The sequence below is a fragment of the Cyanistes caeruleus genome, unplaced genomic scaffold (genome assembly GCF_971803275.1).
Source record: "Cyanistes caeruleus unplaced genomic scaffold, bCyaCae1.hap1.1 HAP1_SCAFFOLD_65, whole genome shotgun sequence".
Lineage (NCBI taxonomy): Eukaryota > Metazoa > Chordata > Aves > Passeriformes > Paridae > Cyanistes > Cyanistes caeruleus.
The window spans coordinates 2,208,873-2,232,964 of NW_028255884.1; the positions used below are offsets into that span (position 1 = coordinate 2,208,873).

A 24,092-nucleotide genomic window follows, 5' to 3' on the forward strand; every position below is an offset into this window, starting at 1 on the left:
GTGGGATGTTTCTGGAATTTGGTGGGATTTTTTTGCAATGTTGTGGTATTTTGTAGGACTTTGAGGAGTCTTGAAGAATTTGGTGGGATATTTCTTTGATGTTGAGGAAATGTGTGGCGATTTGGAGGAATGTTTCTGGAATTTGGTGGGGTTTTGGGAATATTTCAGATTTGTGTGGGATTTTTCTGCAATTTGGTGTGATTTTTCCAGAATTTCATAGGATATTGAGAAGATTTTCTGGGAGTTTTGTGGAATTTTGAGGGATTTTGAGGAGACATGAAGAATTTTGAGGTATTTTCTTAGATTTTGCAGAAATGTGTGGGCATTTGGTGGGGTGTGACGGGAATTGGGTGGGGTTTTGAGAAGATTTCTGCAATTTTGTGGAATGTTGTGGGATTTTTCTTAGATTATTGTGGGATATTCATTGGAATTTTTGAGTATCTGGAATTTGGTAGTGTTTTGAGAAGATTTCTGCAATGTTGTGGTATTATTTTCTGGAATGTTGTGGGAGTTTGAGGAGACTTGAAGAATTTGGTTGGATTTTCTTAGATGTTGTGGAAATTTGTGGCGATTTGTTGGGATGTTTCTGGAATTTGGTGGGGTTTTGAGGAAATTTATGAAATTGTGTGGGATTTGTCTGCAGTTTGGTGGGATTTTTCTTGAATTTCATAGGATATTGAGAAGATTTTGTGGGAGTTTTGTGGAATTTTTTTGGGATTTTGAGGAGACATGAAAAATTTTGAGTTATTTTCTTAGATTTTGTGGATATGTGTGGGTATTTGGTGGGATGTGACTGGAATTTGGTGGGGTTTTGAGAAGAATTTCTGCAATTTTGTGGCATTTTGTGCAATTGTGTGGGATTTTTCTTAGATTATTGTGGGATATTCAGGGGAGTTTTTGAGATGTTTCTGGAATTTGGCAGGGTTTTCAGGAAATTTAGGTAATTGTGTGGGATTTTTTTCTGGAATGTTGTGGGATTTTGAGGAGACTTGAAGTATTTTGTGGAATTTTCTTAGATTTTGTGGAAATGTGTGGTGATTTGGAGGAATGTGACTGGAATTTGTTGGGGTTTTGAGAAGATTTCTGCAATTTGGTGGTATTTTTTTCTGGAATGTTGTGGGATTTTGAGGAGACTTGAAGAATTTTGTGGGATTTTGAGGAGACTTTGTGGAAGTTTGTGGTGATTTGGTGGGATGTTTCTGCAATTTTGTGGGATTTTTTTGCCCAATGTTGTGGTATTTTGTGGAATTTTGAGGAAACTTGAAGAATTTGGTGGGATTTTTCTTAGATGTTGTGGAAATTTGTGGCGATTTGTTGGGATGTTTCTGGGATTTGGTGGGGTTTTGAGGAAATTTAGGAAATTGTGTGGGATTTGTCTGCAGTTTGGTGGGATTTTTCCTGAATTTGGTAGGATATTGAAAAGATTTTCTGGGAGTTTTGTAGAATTTTGAAGGATTTTGAGGTGACTTGAAGGATTTGGTGGGATTTTTCTCTAGATGTTGTGGAAATTTGTGGTGATTTGGTGGGATGTTTCTGCAATTTTGTGGGATTTTTTTGCCCAATGTTGTGGTATTTTGTGGAATTTTGAGGAAACTTGAAGAATTTGGTGGGATTTTTCTTAGATGTTGTGGAAATTTGTGGCGATTTGTTGGGATGTTTCTGGGATTTGGTGGGGTTTTGAGGAAATTTAGGAAATTGTGTGGGATTTGTCTGCAGTTTGGTGGGATTTTTCCTGAATTTGGTAGGATATTGAAAAGATTTTCTGGGAGTTTTGTAGAATTTTGAAGGATTTTGAGGAGACATGAAGAATTTTGAGTTTTTTTCTTAGATTTTGTGGAAATGTTTGGGGATTTAGTGGGATGTGTCGGGAATTGGGTGGGATTTTGAGAAGGTTTCTGCAATGTTGTGGGATTTTTGTCTGAAATGTTGTGGGATTTTGAGGAGACTTGAAGAATTTTGTGGGATTTTTCTCTAGATGTTGAGAAAATTTGTGGCGATTTGGTGGGATGTTTCTGGAATTTGGTGGGGTTTTGGGAATATTTCAGATTTGTGTGGGATTTGTCTGCAGTTTGGTGTGATTTTTCCAGAATTTCATAGGATATTGAGAAGATTTTGTGGGAGTTTTGTGGAATTTTTTTGGGATTTTGAGGAGACATGAAGAATTTTGAGGTATTTTCTTAGATTTTGTGGAAATGTGTGGTGATTTGGAGGAATGTGACTGGAATTTGTTGAGGTTTTGAGAAGATTTCTGCAATTTTGTGGAATGTTGTGGGATTTTTCTTAGATTATTGTGGGATATTCATTGGATTTTTTGACATGTATCTGGAATTTGGTAGTGTTTTGAGAAGATTTCTGCAATGTTGTGGTATTATTTTCTGGAATGTTGTGGGATTTTGAGGAGACTTGAAGAATTTGGTTGGATTTTCTTAGATTTTGTGGAAATGCGTGGGGATTTGGTGGGATGTTTCTGGGATTTGGTGGGGTTTTGAGGAAATTTATGAAATTGTGTGGGATTTGTCTGCAGTTTGGTGGTGTTTTTCTTGAATTTCATAGGATATTGAAAAGATTTTGTGGGAGTTTTGCAGGATTTTGAGGGATTTTGAGGAGACATGAAGAATTTTGAGTTTTTTTCTTAGATTTTGTGTAAATGTGTGGGGATTTGGTGGGATGTGACTGGAGTTTGTTGGGGTTTTGAGAAGATTTCTGCAATTGTGTGGGATTTTTTTCTGGAATGTTGTGGGATTTTGAGGAGACTTGAAGAATTTTGTGAGATTTCTCTTAGATTTTGTGGAAATGAGTGGTGATTTGGTGGGATGTTTCAGGAATTTGGTGCGGTTTTCAGAAAATTTATAAGATATTATGTGGGATTTTTCTGCAATTTTTTTGAATTTTTCTTGAATTTCATGGGATAATGAGAATATTTTGTGGAGTTTTGTGGTATTTTGTGGGACTTTGAGAAGACTTGAAAAATTTTGTGGAATTTTTCTTAGATTTTGTTGAAATGTGTGGGAATATGGAGGGATGTGACTGGGATTTGTTGGGGTTTTGAAGTGATTTGTAGGATATTGCGTGGGATTTTTCTGCAATTTGGTGGGATTTTTCCAGAATTTCATAGGATATTGAGAAGGTTTACTGGGAGTTTAGTGGAATGTTGTGGGATTTTGAGGAGACATGAAGAATTTTGAGGTTTTTTCGTAGATTTTGTGGAAATGTGTGGGGATTTGGTGGGATGTGACTGGAATTTGTTGGGGTTTTGAGAAGGTTTCTGCAATTTTGTGCAATTGTGTGGGATTTTTCTTAGATTTTTGTGGGATATTCAGGGGATTTTTTGAGATGTTTCTGGAATTTGGTAGGGTTTTTAGAACATTTCTGCAATGTTGTGGTATTTTTTTCTGGAATGAAGTGGGATTTTGAGTAGACTTGAAGAATATTGTGGGATTTTTCTTAGATGTTGTGGTAATGTGTGGTGATTTGGTGGGATGTTTCTGGAATTTTGTGTGATTTTTTCCCAATGTTGTGGTATTTTGTAGTATTTCGAGGAGACGTGAAAAATTTTGTGGGATTTTTCTTAGATTTTGTGGGATATTCAGGGGATATTTTGAGATGTTTCTGGAATTTGGCAGGATTTTCAGAAAATTTAGGTCATGGTGTGGTATTTTTTTCTTGAATGTTGTGGGATTTTGAGGTGACTTCAAGAATTTTGTGGAATTTTTCTTAGATTTTGTGGAAATTTGTGGGGATTTGGTGGGATGATTGTGGAATTTGGTGGGGTTTTGAGGAAATTTATGAAATTGTGTGGGATTTGTCTGCAGTTTGGTGGGATTTTTCTTGAATTTCATAGGATATTGAGAAGATTTTCTGGGAGTTTTGTGGAATTTTGTGGGGTTTTCAGGAGAAATGAAGACTTTTGTGGGATTTTCTTAGATTTTGTGGAAATTTGCGGCGATTTGGTGGGATGTTTCTAGAATTTAGTGCGGTTTTCAGAAAATCTGTAGGATATTATGTGGGAATTTTCTGCATTTTTTTGAATTTTTCTTTAATTTCATAGGATAATGAATAGATTTTTTTGAGTTTAGTATTTTTTGGTCTTTGAAGAGACTTGAAAAATTTTGTGTAATTTTTCTTAGATTTTGTGGAAATTTGCGGCGATTTGGTGGGATGTTTCTGGAATTTGGTGGGGTTTTGAGGAAATTTATGAAATTGTGTGGGATTTGTCTGCAGTTTGGTGGGATTTTTCTTGAATTTCATAGGATATTGAGAAGATTTTCTGGGAGTTTTGTGGAATTTTTTTGGGATTTTGTGGAGACATGAAAAATTTTGAGTTATTTTCTTCGATTTTGTGGAAATGTGTGGGTATTTGGTGGGATGTGACTGGAATTTTGTGGGGATTTGAGAAGATTTCTGCAATTTTGTGGAATTGTGTGGGATTTTTCTTAGATTATTGTGGGATATTCAGGGGATTTTTTGAGAAGTTTCTGGAATTTGGTAGGGTTTTGAGAAGATTTCTGCAATATTGTGGTATTTTTTTCTGGAATGTTGTGGGATTTTGAGGAGACTTGAAGAATTTTTGGAATTTTTCTTAGATTTTGTGGGATATTTCGGGGATTTTTTGAGATATTTCTGGAATTTGGCAGGGTTTTGAGAAAATTTAGGTAATTGTGTGGTACTTTTTTCTGGAATGTTGTGGGATATTGTGGAGTCTTGAAGAATTCTGTGGGATTTTTCTTAGATTTTGTGGAAATGTGTGGTGATTTGTTGGGATGTTTCTGGAATTTGGTGTGGTTTTGAGGAAATTTAGGAAATTATGTGGGATTTTTCTGCAGTTTGGTGGGGTTTTTCTTGAATTTCATAGGATATTGAGAAGATTTTGGTAGGAGTTTTGTAGAATTTTGAACGATTTTTAGGCGACATGACGAATTTTGAGTTATTTTCTTAGATTTTGTGGAAATGTGTAGGGATTTGGTGGGATGTGATTGGAATTTGTTGGGGTTTTGAGAAGATTTTTGCAATTTTGTGTGATTTTGTGGAATGGTGTGGGATTTTTCTTAGATTATTGTGGGATATTCAGGGGATTTTTTGAGATTATTCTGGAATTTGGCAGGGTTTTCAGAAAATTTATGTAATTGTGTGGTATTTTTTTCTGGAATGTTGTTGGATTTTGAGGAGACATGAAGAATTTTGAGGTATTTTCTTAGATTTTGTGGAAATGCATGGGGATTTGGTAGGATGTTTCTGGAATTTGGTGGGGTTTTGAGAAGAATTCTGCAATTTTGTGGGATTTTGTGGGGACTTGAAGAATTTTGTGGGATTTTTCATAGATGTTGTGGAAATTTGTGGCGATTTGGTGGGATGTGACAGGAACTTTGTGGGATATTTTTTCAGTGTTCTGGTATTTTGTGGGCTTTTGAGGAGACTTGAAGAATTTGTGGGATTTTTCTTAGATTTTGTCGAAATTTGTGGTGATTTGGTGGGATGTTTCTGGGATTTGGTGGAGTTTCGAGGAAATTTAGGAAATTTCTGCAGTTTAGTGGGTTTTTTCTTGAATTTCTTAGGATATTGAAATGATTTTGTGGGAGTTTTGTGGAATTTTTTTGGGATTCTGAGGAGTCATGAAGAATTTTGAGGTATTTTCTTAGATTTTGTGGATATGTGTGGGTATTTGGTGGGATGTGACTGGAATTGGGTGGGGTTTTGAGAAGGTTTCTGCAATGATGTGGGATTTTTTTCTGAAATGTGGGATTTTGAGGAGACTTGAAGAATTTTGTGGGATTTTTCTCTAGATGTTGTGGAAATTTGTGGTGATTTGGTGGGATGTGACTGGAATTTTTTGGGGTTTTCAGAAGGTTTCTGCAATTTTGTGGAATTGTGTGGGATTTTTCTTAGATTATGATGGGATATTCATTAGATTTTTTGAGATGTTTCTGGAATTTGGTAGGGTTTTTAGAATATTTCTGCAATGTTGTGGGATTTTTTTCTGGAATATTGTGGGATTTTGAGGAGACTTGAGGAATATTGTGGGATTTTACTTAGATGTTGTGGTAATGTGTGGTGATTTGGTGGGATGTTTCTGGAATTTGGTGTGGTTTTGAGGAAATTTATGATGTTGTGTTGGATTTGTCTGCAGTTTGGTGGGATTTTTCTTGAATTTGGTAGGATATTGAAAAGATTTTCTGGGAGTTTAGTGGAATGTTGTGGGATTTTTAGGCGACATGAAGAATTTTGAGGTATTTTCTTAGATTTTGTGGAAATGTGTAGGGATTTGGTGGGATGTGATTGGAATTTGTTGGGGTTTTGAGAAGATTTTTGCAATTTTGTGTGATTTTGTGGAATGGTGTGGGATTTTTCTTAGATTATTGTGGGATATTCAGGGGATTTTTTGAGATTATTCTGGAATTTGGCAGGGTTTTCAGAAAATTTATGTAATTGTGTGGTATTTTTTTCTGGAATGTTGTTGGATTTTGAGGAGACATGAAGAATTTTGAGGTATTTTCTTAGATTTTGTGGAAATGTGTGGTGATTTCGTGGGATGTTTCTGGAATTTGGTGGGGTTTTGAGAAGATTTCTGCAATTTGGTGGTATTTTATTCTGGAATGTTGTGGGATTTTGAGCAGACTTGAAGAATTTTGTGGGATTTTGAGGAGACTTTGTGGAAGTTTGTGGTGATTTGGTGGGTTTTTTCTGCAATTTTGTGGGATTTTTTTGCAATGTTGTGGTATTTTGTGGGATTTTGTGGAGACGTGATGAATTTGGTGTAATTTTTTTTTAGTTGGTGGAAATTTGTGGGGATCTGGTGGGATGTGACAGGAACGTTGTGGGATATTTTTTCTATGTTCTGGTATTTTGTGGGATTTTGAGGAGACTTGAAGAATTTGTGGGATTTTTCTTAGATTTTGTGGAAATTTGTGGCGATTTGTTGGGATGTTTCTGGAATTTGGTGGGATTTTGAGGAAATTTATGAAATTGTGTGGGATTTGTCTGCAATTTGGTGGGATTTTTCCTGAATTTGGTAGGATATTGAAAAGATTTTCTGGGAGTTTTGTAGAATTTTGAAGGATTTTGAGGAGACTTGAAGGATTTGGTGGGATTTTTCTCTAGATGTTGTGGAAATTTGTGGTGATTTGGTGGGATGTTTCTTGAATTTTGTGGGATTTTTTTGCAATGTTGTGGTATTTTGTGGGATTTTGGGGAGTCTTGAAGGATTTGGTGGGATATTTCTTAGATGATGTGGAAATTTTTGGCGATTTGTTGGGATGTTTCTGGAATTTGGTGGGGTTTTGAGGAAATTTATGAAATTGTGTGGGATTTGTCTGCAGTTTGGTGGGATTTTTCTTGAATTTCATAGGTTATTGAAAAGATTTTCTGGAAGTTTTGTAGAATTTTGAAGAATTTTGAGGAGACATGAAGAATTTTGAGGTATTTCCTTAGATTTTGTGGAAATGTGTGGGGATTTGGTGGGATGTGTCGGGAATTGGGTGGGGTTTTGAGAAGGCTTCTGCAATGTTGTGGGATTTTTGTCTGAAATGTTGTGGGATTTTGAGGAGACTTGAAGAATTTTGTGGGATTTTTCTCTAGATGTTGTGGAAATTTGTGGTGATTTGGTGGGATGTTTCTGGAATTTGGTGGGATTTTTTTGCAATGTTGTGGTATTTTGTGGGATTTTGAGGAGTCTTGAAGAATTTGGTTGGATTTTTCTTTGATGTTGTGGAAATTTGTGGCGATTTGTTGGGATGTTTCTGGAATTTGGTGGGATTTTTCTTGAATTTCATAGGATATTGAGAAGATTTTCTGAAAATTTTGTGGAATTTTGAGGGATTTTGAGGCGACATGAAGAATTTTGAGGTATTTTCTTAGATTTTGTGGAAATGAGTGGTGATTTGGTGGGATGTTTCAGGAATTTGGTGCGGTTTTCAGAAAATTTGTAGGATATTATGTGGGATTTTTCTGCAATTTTTTTGAATTTTTCTTGAATTTCATGGGATAATGAGAATATTTTGTGGTGTTTTGTGGTATTTTGTGGGACTTTGAGAAGACATGAAGAATTTTGAGGTATTTTCTTAGATTTTGCGGAAATGTGGGGATTTGGAGGGATGTGACTGGAATTTGTTGGGGTTTGAGAAGATTTTTGCAATTTGGTGGGATTTTTTTCTGAAATGTTGTGGGATTTTGTGGAGTCTTGAATAATTCTGTGGGATTTTTCTTAGATGTTGTGGAAATTTGTGGTGATTTGGTGGGATGTTTCTGGAATTTGGTGGGGTTTTGAGGAAATTTATGATGTGTGGGATTTGTCTGCAGTTTGGTGGGATTTTTCTTGAATTTCATAGGATATTGAGAAGATTTTGTGGGAGTTTTGTTGAATTTTTTTTGGATTTTGAGGAGACTTGAAGAATTTTTGGAATTTTTCTTAGATTTTGTGGGATATTTCGGGGATTTTTTGAGATATTTCTGGAATTTGGCAGGGTTTTGAGAAAATTTAGGTAATTGTGTGGTACTTTTTTCTGGAATGTTGTGGGATATTGTGGAGTCTTGAAGAATTCTGTGGGATTTTTCTTAGATTTTGTGGAAATGTGTGGTGATTTGTTGGGATGTTTCTGGAATTTGGTGTGGTTTTGAGGAAATTTAGGAAATTATGTGGGATTTTTCTGCAGTTTGGTGGGGTTTTTCTTGAATTTCATAGGATATTGAGAAGATTTTGGTAGGAGTTTTGTAGAATTTTGAACGATTTTTAGGCGACATGACGAATTTTGAGTTATTTTCTTAGATTTTGTGGAAATGTGTAGGGATTTGGTGGGATGTGATTGGAATTTGTTGGGGTTTTGAGAAGATTTTTGCAATTTTGTGTGATTTTGTGGAATGGTGTGGGATTTTTCTTAGATTATTGTGGGATATTCAGGGGATTTTTTGAGATTATTCTGGAATTTGGCAGGGTTTTCAGAAAATTTATGTAATTGTGTGGTATTTTTTTCTGGAATGTTGTTGGATTTTGAGGAGACATGAAGAATTTTGAGGTATTTTCTTAGATTTTGTGGAAATGCATGGGGATTTGGTAGGATGTTTCTGGAATTTGGTGGGGTTTTGAGAAGAATTCTGCAATTTTGTGGGATTTTGTGGGGACTTGAAGAATTTTGTGGGATTTTTCATAGATGTTGTGGAAATTTGTGGCGATTTGGTGGGATGTGACAGGAACTTTGTGGGATATTTTTTCAGTGTTCTGGTATTTTGTGGGCTTTTGAGGAGACTTGAAGAATTTGTGGGATTTTTCTTAGATTTTGTCGAAATTTGTGGTGATTTGGTGGGATGTTTCTGGGATTTGGTGGAGTTTCGAGGAAATTTAGGAAATTTCTGCAGTTTAGTGGGTTTTTTCTTGAATTTCTTAGGATATTGAAATGATTTTGTGGGAGTTTTGTGGAATTTTTTTGGGATTCTGAGGAGTCATGAAGAATTTTGAGGTATTTTCTTAGATTTTGTGGATATGTGTGGGTATTTGGTGGGATGTGACTGGAATTGGGTGGGGTTTTGAGAAGGTTTCTGCAATGATGTGGGATTTTTTTCTGAAATGTGGGATTTTGAGGAGACTTGAAGAATTTTGTGGGATTTTTCTCTAGATGTTGTGGAAATTTGTGGTGATTTGGTGGGATGTGACTGGAATTTTTTGGGGTTTTCAGAAGGTTTCTGCAATTTTGTGGAATTGTGTGGGATTTTTCTTAGATTATGATGGGATATTCATTAGATTTTTTGAGATGTTTCTGGAATTTGGTAGGGTTTTTAGAATATTTCTGCAATGTTGTGGGATTTTTTTCTGGAATATTGTGGGATTTTGAGGAGACTTGAGGAATATTGTGGGATTTTACTAAGATGTTGTGGTAATGTGTGGTGATTTGGTGGGATGTTTCTGGAATTTGGTGTGGTTTTGAGGAAATTTATGATGTTGTGTTGGATTTGTCTGCAGTTTGGTGGGATTTTTCTTGAATTTGGTAGGATATTGAAAAGATTTTCTGGGAGTTTAGTGGAATGTTGTGGGATTTTTAGGCGACATGAAGAATTTTGAGGTATTTTCTTAGATTTTGTGGAAATGTGTAGGGATTTGGTGGGATGTGATTGGAATTTGTTGGGGTTTTGAGAAGATTTTTGCAATTTTGTGTGATTTTGTGGAATGGTGTGGGATTTTTCTTAGATTATTGTGGGATATTCAGGGGATTTTTTGAGATTATTCTGGAATTTGGCAGGGTTTTCAGAAAATTTATGTAATTGTGTGGTATTTTTTTCTGGAATGTTGTTGGATTTTGAGGAGACATGAAGAATTTTGAGGTATTTTCTTAGATTTTGTGGAAATGTGTGGTGATTTCGTGGGATGTTTCTGGAATTTGGTGGGGTTTTGAGAAGATTTCTGCAATTTGGTGGTATTTTATTCTGGAATGTTGTGGGATTTTGAGCAGACTTGAAGAATTTTGTGGGATTTTGAGGAGACTTTGTGGAAGTTTGTGGTGATTTGGTGGGTTTTTTCTGCAATTTTGTGGGATTTTTTTGCAATGTTGTGGTATTTTGTGGGATTTTGTGGAGACGTGATGAATTTGGTGTAATTTTTTTTTAGTTGGTGGAAATTTGTGGGGATCTGGTGGGATGTGACAGGAACGTTGTGGGATATTTTTTCTATGTTCTGGTATTTTGTGGGATTTTGAGGAGACTTGAAGAATTTGTGGGATTTTTCTTAGATTTTGTGGAAATTTGTGGCGATTTGTTGGGATGTTTCTGGAATTTGGTGGGATTTTGAGGAAATTTATGAAATTGTGTGGGATTTGTCTGCAATTTGGTGGGATTTTTCCTGAATTTGGTAGGATATTGAAAAGATTTTCTGGGAGTTTTGTAGAATTTTGAAGGATTTTGAGGAGACTTGAAGGATTTGGTGGGATTTTTCTCTAGATGTTGTGGAAATTTGTGGTGATTTGGTGGGATGTTTCTTGAATTTTGTGGGATTTTTTTGCAATGTTGTGGTATTTTGTGGGATTTTGGGGAGTCTTGAAGGATTTGGTGGGATATTTCTTAGATGATGTGGAAATTTTTGGCGATTTGTTGGGATGTTTCTGGAATTTGGTGGGGTTTTGAGGAAATTTATGAAATTGTGTGGGATTTGTCTGCAGTTTGGTGGGATTTTTCTTGAATTTCATAGGTTATTGAAAAGATTTTCTGGAAGTTTTGTAGAATTTTGAAGAATTTTGAGGAGACATGAAGAATTTTGAGGTATTTCCTTAGATTTTGTGGAAATGTGTGGGGATTTGGTGGGATGTGTCGGGAATTGGGTGGGGTTTTGAGAAGGCTTCTGCAATGTTGTGGGATTTTTGTCTGAAATGTTGTGGGATTTTGAGGAGACTTGAAGAATTTTGTGGGATTTTTCTCTAGATGTTGTGGAAATTTGTGGTGATTTGGTGGGATGTTTCTGGAATTTGGTGGGATTTTTTTGCAATGTTGTGGTATTTTGTGGGATTTTGAGGAGTCTTGAAGAATTTGGTTGGATTTTTCTTTGATGTTGTGGAAATTTGTGGCGATTTGTTGGGATGTTTCTGGAATTTGGTGGGATTTTTCTTGAATTTCATAGGATATTGAGAAGATTTTCTGAAAATTTTGTGGAATTTTGAGGGATTTTGAGGCGACATGAAGAATTTTGAGGTATTTTCTTAGATTTTGTGGAAATGAGTGGTGATTTGGTGGGATGTTTCAGGAATTTGGTGCGGTTTTCAGAAAATTTGTAGGATATTATGTGGGATTTTTCTGCAATTTTTTTGAATTTTTCTTGAATTTCATGGGATAATGAGAATATTTTGTGGTGTTTTGTGGTATTTTGTGGGACTTTGAGAAGACATGAAGAATTTTGAGGTATTTTCTTAGATTTTGCGGAAATGTGGGGATTTGGAGGGATGTGACTGGAATTTGTTGGGGTTTGAGAAGATTTTTGCAATTTGGTGGGATTTTTTTCTGAAATGTTGTGGGATTTTGTGGAGTCTTGAATAATTCTGTGGGATTTTTCTTAGATGTTGTGGAAATTTGTGGTGATTTGGTGGGATGTTTCTGGAATTTGGTGGGGTTTTGAGGAAATTTATGATGTGTGGGATTTGTCTGCAGTTTGGTGGGATTTTTCTTGAATTTCATAGGATATTGAGAAGATTTTGTGGGAGTTTTGTTGAATTTTTTTTGGATTTTGAGGAGACATGAAGAATTTTGAGGTATTTTAGATTTTGTGGATATGTGTGGGGATTTGGTGGGATGTGACTGGAATTTGGTGGGGTTTTGAGAAGATTTCTGCAATTTTGTGGAATTGTGTGGGATTTTTCTTAGATTATTGTGGGATATTCAGGGGATTTTTTGAGATGTTTCTGGAATTTGGCAGGGTTTTCAGAAAATTTATGTAATTGTGTGGTATTTTTTTCTGGAATGTTGTTGGATTTTGAGGAGACTTGAAGAATTTTGAGGTATTTTCTCAGATTTTGTGGAAATGCATGGGGATTTGGTGGGATGTTTCTGGAATTTGGTGGGGTTTTGAGAAGAATTCTGCAATTTTGTGGGATTTTGTGGGGACTTGAAGAATTTTGTGGTATTTTTCATAGATGTTGTGGAAATTTGTGGTGATTTCGTGGGATGTGGCAGGAACTTTGTGGGATATTTTTTCAATGTTCTGGAATTTTGTGGGATTTTGAGGAGAATTGAAGAATTTGTGGGATTTTTCATACATGTTGTGGAAATTTGTGGCGATTTGGTGGAATGTGACAGTGTCATGGATTTACTTTACTTTTAAGGGAGTTGGAGTTGCTGGGAAGTGCTTGGAGTCTTTTCTCCTGACCAATTATCGGTCATTGCTGAGAATTGACAGCAGTTTAGGCCATTGAAAAGTGGGATCAACTTGTGAACCCTACCTTAAAATGTAAAAGCAGAGCTCTCTGGGTTCTCTTTGTTTCCTGGCTGTGGAGGGTGGCGGAGCTCCAGGCCTCCCGTCCCTGCCCAGGCCATGCGGCCAGGCGGGGATGGGGCCGGGCCTGCCCCGTCTCCCGGCCGGGAGATTGGGGGGCCTGGGGAAGGTTTTCCCCGGGCCGGGCCGAGCCGAGCCGATCTCTGGCTCGGCTGCAGGTTTTGCTGTAACTAATTCACTAAAAACTGCCCAGTGAAGAAAGAGAGAGGCCCTGGACTTGCAGCGGGTTGGAGCAGAGACCACACGCTCCAGAGCAGCCATGAGGAACTTCCCATCGCAGACGGCACTAGCTCCTGTTCGGCAGAGATCCCCAAACCATCTACAAAAGCCTGGGCAAGATGTTAACTCTTTCATTACCCAGATGAGACTTGCGGATTAATCTTTTTATCCAGAGAGAGAGAGAAAGAGAGATCAACATGAAAAGAGACTTTATAAACTACCAGTGACAGGAAAGAAAAGAAGCTTCAAGAAAGGTAGAGAATTAAGAAGATGCTTTAATTAAGCTGAAATATCTCCCTGTTAAAACTATGGACAATGAAGTCCTGAAAAGAACTCCTTTAATTCATGATATAAGATCTAGAGAGGAATAGTGTTCAAAGTGTAAATTTGAGTAAAGAGTAATTATAGTATAGTGAAGTACTGGGAGATTAAAAGCCTTGAGAGGCCATGAAAAAACTGTTGAGAGATTTGAAGCCCTGAGAGGCCATGAGAAAACTGTTTTCTGGTGAAGCTCACAGAAACAGATGAAGAAGACTTTTTTTGCCTTTGAATAACTTATCCTTAAAAATGCTATCTCTAGACTCATGGCCCATACATACTTCAGAGTGATGTGAAAATGGGAGGAGTGAACTCTAATAATAGCAGCTCTGAGCAGCTAACATTAGGGCAATAGAAAACTATAACAAAAATAGTTTTCTTGTGAGAAACTCCATAAATTAACAGGAAGAAACTTCTGTTTCTCTATAAAGACGGGTGAAAAGACTAGCAAGAATTGGGACTGTTTTAACTATCAGAGTTCCAGAGTTTTTGTCTCTGTTGTCATGTGAACAAGGGAATAGTGGGTAGATAAGGGATGGAAAGGTTTTTCTGGAACTTTATTCTGGTGTTCTTATTATTGTAGTTTGTCAATAAACTTTTTTTTTTATTCCCTTTTAAGTTGTATGCCTGTTTTGCTCTTGTTCTAATCCATATCTCACAGCAAGAAGTAAGTAATTTTCTTAGTTATTGGTTTAAAACCACGACACATACCTGGCATGGGGTCCCCATCTCCATCACCAGCAGGTTCCCCAAAACAACCTTGGGACCCCCAATTTCATCCCCGGGATCGCCCAAATTCCCCCATCAGGGTTCCTGTAAACCCCCTTGAGAACCCCCCAAATACCACCGTGGCCCTAAAAACACCCAGAACTTCCGAAAACCCCCCAGGAAACCCTCACAAAGGTTTATACCCAGCATGAGGACCCCATCGCCTTCATCGGCATCACCCAGGTACCCCCAAACCCCTCCCGGGACCCCCAACCCCTCCCGGGCTCCACTGCCGGAACCAACGGGAGCGGTGTTGCCCTTTTAAGAGGAGTTACAGTGGGACCCGACAACACCGGGGGCCCTTAAAGCGGCCATGGTAGAGAGAACCCCCAAAATCCACCCTGGGGGACAAAACATCCCCTACAGGGGCTTGGGGTGGGGACACCCCTAAAAATGTCACTTAAAGCCGTCGTGATCCCCCCTCAAAAGGGGCTTGTGGGGCAGCGGCCGCACAAACACCCTAAAATGGGGAGGAAAAAACACCCCTGTAGTGGTGGGATCCCCCCCAAAAAAACCTGAAAAAGAGAAAAACTCCTCTTGAGAGGGGCCTGAAGACCCTGAAGGGCCCTGGAAGAGGGACAAGATCCCCTCCTGTGCTGGGGCCTCCCCGAGCCGGGAACTCTCCCGTTCCTGCACTCGGGGGAGCCCCGAACGACGGCGGCTCCTGGGCTGAGCCCCCCTCAGCCGGGGCTGCGGGGGGAACTGGGGGGGCTGGGACGGGGCTTGGGGCTCCTGGGGTGAACTGGGGGACCCTCAGTGCTCCCACCTCCCCCTGTTACCCTGTCCCGCCCCGTTCCCATTGTTCCCCCAAAGCTCCGCTGCCCCAGCTCGGTTTGGGGGGGACCCAGCCCTTTCCCATCGTGTCCCGGCCCGGCCCCGCTCACCCGAGGGCTCCGAACCACGCACAGGGACAGAGGAGGAGGAAGAGGAGGAGGAAGAGGAGGGACAGAGGGGGAGGAAGAGGAGGAGCAGGAGGAGGAAGAGCTGGAGCAGGCAGAGGAGGCTCCACCTGCGCTCCCCGCTCTCTGCATCTGCAGCTCCTTCGGGACCATCGCCCCCCATCCCGCAGGTGCCCGGGGAGGGGGAGCTCGCCCCAAATACCCCGGGGCTCCCTGGCTTTGGGGTTTTAGGGGGGGATGTTTGGGGATGGCAGGGCTCCAGAGCCGAGCCGCAGATGCCCCTCGGGGGCACCCCGGGGGTCCCCGGGAGGTGTTTTTGGGGGGTCCCGGTGGCGGTGGCGGCAGAGCCCTGGCAAAGGGGCCGGGGGGATGCGGGTCCGGCATGGCCGGGAAAGGGGTTCGGGGCTCCCGGTGCCGGCAGTGGCTGCTCCCAGCATTGCCCAGTTGCTCCCCACGTGTGGCTCCAGTTTCCTCGGCAGCAGGAAGAGCCAAATCACTCCCAGTCATTCCCTATTAGGGTACAACTTGTCTCCATTTTTCCACATTTTTATCCAATTTTTCCCCATTTGTATCCCATTTATCCCAATTTTTTCCCGTTTTTATCCTGTTTTTGTCCCACTTTTTTCCATTTTTCCTCATTTTATCCCATTTTCATATATTTTTTTCCCCGTTATTATCCTATTTTTTATTTTTCCCTAGTTTTCACCCATTTTTCTCCTTTTTTCCTCCATTTCCCCCCTTTTTAACTCATTTTTCCTCATTTTTTTCTTATTTTTTCTGATTTTTTTTCTATTTTTTCCTGCATTTTTACTCCATTTTTTCTCCACGTTGTCCTAATTTTTCCCTTTTTTTTTTTTCCATTTTTAATCTATTTTTTCCCCATTTCTCCATTTTACCCTCTTTTTGTTCCATTTTCCCTCAGTTTTTTCCCCATGTTCTCTCCTGTTTTCCCCATTTTCTTCCATTTTTCTCCCACTTTCACTTCATTTTTACCATTTTTATTCCCATTTTCCCTTCATTTTTCTCCCAGTTTCCCTCATTTTTTTTCCCCATTTTTATCCTGGTTTTATCTCATTTTTCCATCATTTTATCCCCATCTTCTTCCATTCCTTTCTCCCATTTTTCCCAATTTTTCCTTCATTTCTATCCCATTTTTCCCTAATTTTATCCCATTTTTTCCCTATTATTTTCCCATTTTGGCTCCAATTTCCCCCATTTTTCCTCCATTTCCATCCTAATTTTCCCTATTTCCCCCTAATCTTTTCCATTTAATTATTCAAAAAAATTAATACTTTCGCGGGAAAAAAGGGTGCTTTGGGGGCAAAACTCCATGAATTTGAATCACAGCTTTCCCATGATTTTTCCATGATTTCCCCATGATTTCCAGCTGGAAGGAGGTGTGGGATTCATCAGAACATTCTGGAATAGGACCAGGCCATCAACCTTCCCAAAAATCTGGACCAGCTCATCTGCAATTCCACCTTTCCCCACTCCCCGGATTCCCAGGTCCGGAAATTCTTCTACAACCTCCCAGGTAGGCAATTCCCAAAATTTCATGGAAAAATGGGATAGGGGGATTTCATCCTGGAATTTTCCTGATTTTCCCCAATCATTTTCTCTCTTTTTTTTTTTTTCTTTTTTTTTCTTATTTTTCCCTCATTTTTCCCTGAATTTTTCCCAGTTTTTTCGCCATTTTTTTCCTGATTTTTTTGTTTTTCCTGATTTTTCCCTCTTCCCAAAATTTTTTGTCTTTCCCCAACTTTTTCTCTAATTTTTCCATAATTTTTCTGGTTTTTCCCATTTTCTCCCAATTTTTTCCCTTGTTTTTCCCATTTTTTTTCCTGATTTTCCCCCAGGGGTTTTTTTCATTATTTTTTTATTTTTCTGATTTTTTTTTTCTTTTTTTTTCCCATTTTTTTCTTAAACTTTTCCTTGATTTTTGTGCTTTTTCCTGTTTTAATTCCATTTTTTTTCCCTGATTTTTCCCTTTTCCTTTCTCTAATCTTTCTGGTTTTCCCCAGTTCTTTCCTGATTTTTTTTCATTATTTTTTTCTGATTTTCCCAGATTTTTTATCCTTTTCCTGTTTGTTTCCCTGATTTTCCGCTGATTCTCTTTTTTTTTCCACATTTTTTCTCTGATTATTTCCGAATTATTTTCCAGATTTTTTTGCAATTTTTTCTCAAATATTTCTGGTTTTTCCTTCATTTTTCCAGTATTTTCCCAATTTTTTCCTGATTTTTCCTGATTTTTCCCAGGGTCTTTTTGGTTTTCTTTTCCTGATATTTTCCCTGATTTCTCACAATTTTTCACAATTTCTTTCATGTATTTCCCATTTTTTCCTGATTCTTCTCTCTTCCTTTCCCAAATCGTTTCTAGCTTTTTCCCAATTTCTTCTCAAATTTCCCTAGTTTTTACCTGATTTTTCCTGGTTTTTTTCCCTATTACTTTTCAGATTTTATTCCTCTTTCTTTTCTGGATTTTCCCCAATTTTTCCAAGTCCTTTCCCAGTTTTTTTCCTGATTTCCCAAATATTTTTTCCAATTTTCACTGGTTTTTCATGACTTTTCCTTCTTTTCCTATTTTTTCTGATTTTTTCCCCATTTTTTCTGACTTTTCCTGATTTTTCCCAGATTTTTTCCACTGTCTTTTCCTGATTTTTCCCCAATTTTTTCACATTTTTTCCCTTAAGTTTGCTCTTTTTTTCCCCCAAACTCTTCCTGGTTTTCCCCATTTTTTTGTCAGATTTTCCCCTGTATTTCCCAAATTTTTCCCAATTTTTTTCTGATTTTTCCCTTATTTTTTTGGATTTCACCCTGATATTTTTGGTTTTTCCCCGAATTTTCCCTTCCATTTTCCTTGAATTTATCCTGGGCTTTTTTCCATTTTTTCCCCAATTTTCCAGTTTCCTTCACACTCCCAGTCTCATCCCAGTCACAATCTAATCCCAGTCACTCCCAGTCTGATCCCAGTCACTCCCAGTCTGATCCCAGTCACTCCCAGTCTGATCCCAGTCACTCCCAGTATGAGGCCAGTGGCCCCCAGTTGCTCCCTGGCAGTGCCAGTGTGACCCCAGTAGCCTCCAGTGTGATCCCTGGGACTCCCTGTCTCTCCCAGTATATCCCAGTCAGCCCCAGCACGCTCCCAGTCATTCCCAGCTCCTCCCAGTTGCTCTCAGCATGATCCCAGTTGTTCCCAGCCACTCCCAGTCAATCCCAGTATGATTCCAGTCACCCTCTGTGGGATCCCAGTCTCAGCCAGCATGGGCCCAGCTGCTCCCACTGTGATCCCAGTATGATCCCAGTTGAGTGTGATCCCAGAATAGTTGTAATTGTTCCCAGTTCCTACCAGTGTGATCCCAGTTGTCCCTGGAATAGTCCCAGTCCATCTCAGCACGGTCCCACTCACCCCCAGTTGCCCCCAGTGTGGTTCCAGCTGTTCCCAGTATGGTCACAGACACTCCCAGTATATCCCAGTTGCCCCAGTATGGTTTTAGTTACCTCAGAATGATCCCAGTCTTTCCCAGTGGCTCCCAGTTCCTCCCAGTATGATTCCAGTTGTGGTCTCAGTTCCCTCAGCATGGTTCCAGTACCTTCCAGTTGAACCCAGTTGCTCCCAATGTGTCCACATTTTCCTCCCAGCATGGGCCCAGTAGCTCCCAGTAACCCCCAGTCAGGTTCCATTCGCACCCACTGTAATCCCAGTGGTTCCCAGTGCTATCCCTGTAGGAGCCATTGTCACTCCCAGTATGGTTCCAGTCACTTCCAGAATGATCCCAGTCACTCCCACTACAATCTCAGTCACTCCCAGTATGAGCTGTTGTGCCAGCCACCCCCAGTATGGTTCCAGTCACTCCCAGATACTCCCAGTATGATTCCAGTCATGGCCAGAGTGACTCCCTGTCACTCCCAAGATGGGCCCAGTTGCTCCCAGTCACCTCCAGCATGGTTCCAGTCACAGCCAGCACCTTTGCAGTCACCCCCAGTATGATCCCAGCTAGTTCCAGTAGGATCCCAGTATGACCCCAGCATGGGCACAGCTGCTTCCAGGATTATCCAGTGTGGTTCCAGGTGCTGCCATTTACCTGCACTGTTGTCTCTGTCTCTCCAAGTGTATCCCAGTTGCTCACAGTCACTCCCAGTCACCCTGAGTGCAGTCCCAGTTGCTGCCAGTATGGTCCCAGTCTTACCCAGCATGGCCCAGTTGCTCCCACTGTGATCCCAGTAGGATCCCAGTTGTCCCCAGCACAGTTCCCGTTGTTCCCAGTGTGATTTCAATTTCCCCAGGATGGTCACAGACACTCCCAGTATATCTCAGCTACCATCAGCATGCTTGTGCTCATCCCCAATCATTCCCAGTTACCCCAGTAAGGTTCCAGTTACCCCAGTCCAAACCAGTCCCTGCCAGTGCTGCCACTCCTGGGATCCCCCAGCCCTCTCTGTGTTCCCCGGTCCCACATCTCCCCAGAGGAGCCCCAAGGGCTGGCAGTCCCCAGCCAGGGTCCCCAGCCAGCCCCAGGTTGGATCTGCAGCCCCCAATTTTCCCAGTTTCCCTCTCCTTTTCCCCGGGCCGGGTTCCCCCCGTCCCCAGCGGGTGGGAGCAGCGGAGAGCCCCGCGCTGCCCATCCCGACCTGTCCCGGCTCCATCCCCGCTCCTGCCGTGGGCTGTGAGGGGTTTGGGAACGGGGCACCGAGGGTGTCGCTGCTCCTGGGGGAGGAGGAGGAGGGATGGAAGAGGAGGGATGAAGAAGGAGAGAGAGAAGGGATGGGAGTAGGAGAAGGAGTTGGCGTTAGGGAGGAAGAGGAGGAGAAAGGATGGAAGTGGAGGAGAGGGAGGAAGAGGAGGGACAAAGGAGGATCAGGGAAAGGAGAAGGAACCACAAGGTCGAGCCCTCCCTGAATTCACAGCCCCTCACCCATGGGATCATCACCCCCATCCCACAGGTGCCTGGGGAGGGGGATCTTGGCACAAATATCCTGGGGCGTCCCTGGGTTGGGATTTTGGGGGGATGTTTGGAGAATGAAGAACTCCAAAGCTGAGCAGCAAATGCCCCTTGGGGTGACATTGGGGAGTCCAAGCATCCCTTATTGAGGAGATGGAAATGGGGGGAACTTTTCAGATTCCTGGTACTCCCAGCAGCCTCAGGAGGGCAGGGACTGAGCAGACAGAGGACCCCCAGTACAAGTGTGACCGTGAGCAGCTGGAACAGGGGGGAACCCCTGAACACCAAAGGGGAGAGACCAGAGATGGGGAACTCCTGGGAGGCATTTTCAGGGTGAATCTTGGTGTTTGGGAGGTTTTTATGGAAGGCTTGTGATTTCTAGAGATGGACTTGGAGAGTAGGAACCCCCTATTCCAATGTGCACATGAATTGTATTTCTCCCCAAACATGGATTTCTCATTCCCAGACTTTTGGCTGGATGGAGGAGGCAGCTGTGAGGAAGATGCCCCAGGACACCCAGGCAGGTGAGGAGGAAGTCAGTGCCCCTTTCCCCCTCTCTCCTGCTCCATCTCCCAGCCCAGCATGGCCCCCGGCTGCAGGACAACCCCGCTGCCGACGCCGTCCTGCCGGGGACGCACTGGGGGGATCTCCTTCCCCTTCCCTCTGGCACGGAGGCAAATCCCATCCTCTCCTTGTCCTTCCTCCCCCAGACAAGGAGCTGAGGATGGAGACCAGGGAGGACAAATCCCCACGGCAGAACCTCGTGGAAGAGGCCGTTTTGAGCAGCTCCACAGCACAGGAATCCAACGGGGAAGAAAATCCCCGGAGATCCCGCAGGAGGAGGGGCTCCAAACCCATCCCAGGGTGCTCTGAGGAGGAAAGACCCACCCTGTGCCGGGAAGGCGGCCGGAGATCCAGCCAGGGCTCTGAGCTGGTGGTCCATGAGCAGCTTCAGGATGGGGAGAAGCCCTACAAGTGCTTGGAGTGTGGGAAGAGCTTCAGCCAGAGCAGCCGCCTGATCTGCCACCAGATGATCCACACTGGGGAATGGGCCTACGAGTGTGGGGAATGTGGGAAGGGCTTCAGCTGCAGCTCCCAACTCATCATCCACCAGCGCATCCACACTGGGGAGAGGCCCTATGAGTGTCCCGAGTGTGGGAAGAGGTTTCAGACCAGCTCCCATCTCTTCGTGCACCAGCGGATTCACACGGATGAGAGGCCTTTCCGCTGCCCCGACTGTGGGGAGGGCTTCAAGCAAAACTCCCACCTCATCAGGCACCGGTGCATTCACAGTGGGGAGAGGCCCTATGAGTGTGGGGAATGTGGGAAGAGCTTCAGCCACAGCTCCAGCCTGACCATCCACCAGAGGACTCACACTGGGGAACGTCCCTATGAGTGTGGGGAATGTGGGATGGCCTACAGCCGGAGGTCCCAGCTGACCATCCACCAGATGATCCACACTGGGGAGAGGCCCTACGAGTGTCTCCAGTGTGGGAAGAGGTTTCAGAGGAGCTCCAATCTCCTCCAGCACCAGCGGATTCACACGGATGAGAGGCCCTTCCGCTGCCATGACTGCAGGAAGGGCTTCAAGCACAACTCCCACCTCATCAGGCACCGGCGCATCCACACTGGGGAGAGGCCCTATGAGTGTCCCGAGTGTGGGAAGAGCTTCAGCCACAGCTCTCACTTGACCCAGCACCAATGGATGCACCGGTAAGGGAAGCCCTGTGAGTGCCCCAAGTGCAGGAAGGTGTCCATGCGCTGCTCCAGCTCCATCCCCCATCAGAGGACCCACGTTGGGCAGAGCCCTGATGACCCACGTTCCCAGTGATCTGTGTTGGGAAGACACTGGGCTGGTGGTCATTTTGATTTGGCCCTAATTTTCTTTTGATTCATCTTCATCCCTTTAAAACAGACAAAATTTAGGTAAAAGTCTACAGATTCATCAAAGGCATCTAAAACATCTTTTACTAGTGCTTGAAGGGAATCTGGTATTCAGGGAGATAATGGAAAGGGTTTTGGGGGTATTTGGTATATTTGTCTCCATCTCTTGCCACTCAAGGAGATGAGCGAGTTCTATCTGTCACCTCAAAACCACTCAGTGCCATTGAAATCTACTCAATCCCACCCAAAATGACTGGATTCCACAGTCCCTCAGGGTGTGTTGCCTTAAATTTTAGCTTTCATATTTTTCAAATTCTGCACTGCCTAGGTTTGTAGTTTTGAACTTCCTATTAAGTGCTAGTAAGCTCTCTTCAGAGTAGGTAGACAAAACAATTCCTTTTCTAGCTTGATACCAAGGACAATTGTTACAAGTTCCATGCCCAGAAGCATGAACAAGGGTGGACTGAAGAGAGAAAACAAGGATGGGACTTCCTCATCTGAAGCTGTAACTGGAAATGAATCCAAATATGCAGATGGACCTAAACTTCTGAAAATGTGAGACCTCGTGATGAGTTGTCCATTTTTGTGAGCATTTCTGGTCCATTTTGGGTGTAGCCCTGTCCAGGTTCTTGTACTGCCCAAGGTGTATCCTTTAAGGCCTTTTAATAAACTTTATTCTTAACTCTGTCCAGCCTCTGTTCTAGGCCAGCCTTCTGAAGGCATCAGGTGGAATGGGGTTGGAAGGGGATTGGGTGAAGTGGGATGCAGATCAGGAGGGGTGAGATGGGCATTGGGTGGGGCAGGATGGGTGGGATGGAGTTTGGGAGGTGTGAAATGCGGGAAATTGGGCTTGGGAAGGGGGTCTTGATGTCCAGCAGGAGTGGGATGGGTTGGGGTTTGGATTGGGGAGGTGGGGTGGGGTCTGCAATGAGACAGCCAAAGTTTGGGGATGATGAAGGGAGCAGGAGGCCATTACTGAATGAGTTTTTGGATATTCAACGTTCCTGAAGAGATTTTGGGGTATCTCACGTTTCTGAGGCGCTTTTGGGGCACTCCCCAGCTCTTTGGGGGCTCCTGAGAGCAGCTCCATGGAGCCCCATTGCCAGGGCTGGTTGCCATGGGCACGAGCTCAGAGCTGTAGCCAGAGTGCGTTGCCTCAGTGCTGGAGAGCAGAGAAATGATGAATGGCCCCAGACATCTCCAGGGTGTGTTTGGGGGCAGAGCAAGTTCTGCCTGTGTGGGGCGGTCACTGCCCCAGCCCAGCCACTGCAGCCTCTGCTCCAGCCCCAAAGTGGCTGCCAAGCCCCTGGCACCCCAAAACCCCAGCTGGGAGAGGGAGCAGAGCAGGTGAGGCTGTGACACGGGTGTGACACTGACATGTGCCACGGCCCTGGAGCTCACAGCAGCTGAGATGGCGCTGGATCCAAGGCTGACTGTGGATCTCTGTCCCTCTCTTTTCTCCTGACTTCAGTTTTCAAAATCTGGATAGCTTGAAGTTGGATGGGTTGGACGAGTTGGCTCAGTCTGTGCTTAGTAAAGTGATTTCCTCTAATTGCATGCAGCTTTATGATTTCCCGAGTACCTCATTCTCTAAAGTTTGCAGCTGAAAGTTTGTTCCCATCCTCCTGAGAAGTTTGTTGTTTTCTCCCATGCACTGCCCGAGGGGATGGAGGTACCTCAGGTCCCTTTCCAGCAGGGCCCGAGCGAGCTTGGGGCACAGCCCAGGAACTGCAATGCTGAGCCAGGCCTGGCTGGGTTGGAGGAAGCAGAAAGGCCAAGCCCTGAGCCCAGGCCTGGCCCAGCAGGGCCTGTCCCTCACGGGTGGCTCGGGGCTCTTTGTGGGGCAGTGGGATGTGAGGGGCAGCAAGGACAAATGCCATAAACCTGCGAGCCCTGCCAGCCTCCTCAGGGAGGGCCGAGGGAGGAGCAAAGACCTTCCTGGGGCTGTGCCCTGGGCCAGGAGGGATTGTGCCAGTGGAGTTTACCCTAAATTTCTTCTCCCAGGCAGCTTTAGGACACGAACATGAAGAAGCCAGAGCCAACTCTCAGCTTTCCACAGTCCTCCAGTAGAATCCTGTGTGGGGAGCAGCCTGGGAGCAGGGTTTGTGT

At 42.6% G+C, this 24,092-nt stretch overlaps 1 protein-coding gene across 1 annotated transcript; it reads left to right on the forward strand.

The window, feature by feature from the left end:
• The first annotated feature begins 15,228 nt into the window (after positions 1-15,228).
• LOC147647160 (uncharacterized) lies at positions 15,229-22,670 on the forward strand. Its single transcript, XM_086872514.1, has 4 exons — positions 15,229-15,329; positions 16,547-16,693; positions 20,566-20,623; positions 20,810-22,670. Exons 3-4 carry the CDS (start codon positions 20,578-20,580, stop codon positions 21,814-21,816), a joined length of 1,053 nt encoding a protein of 350 aa, XP_086728640.1. The 5' UTR covers positions 15,229-15,329; positions 16,547-16,693; positions 20,566-20,577; the 3' UTR covers positions 21,817-22,670.
• The last annotated feature ends 1,422 nt before the right edge of the window (positions 22,671-24,092 follow it).

What these genes read in the sequence shown, in the direction of transcription:
- LOC147647160 (XM_086872514.1), top strand. Translation starts at nt 20,578, where the DNA reads ATGGAGGAGGCAGCTGTGAGGAAGATGCCCCAGGACACCCAGGCAG. An exon ending in GCCCCAGGACACCCAGGCAG is followed by an intron (nt 20,624 to 20,809) that starts GTGAGGAGGAAG and finishes TTCCTCCCCCAG; the next exon opens with ACAAGGAGCTGAGGATGGAG.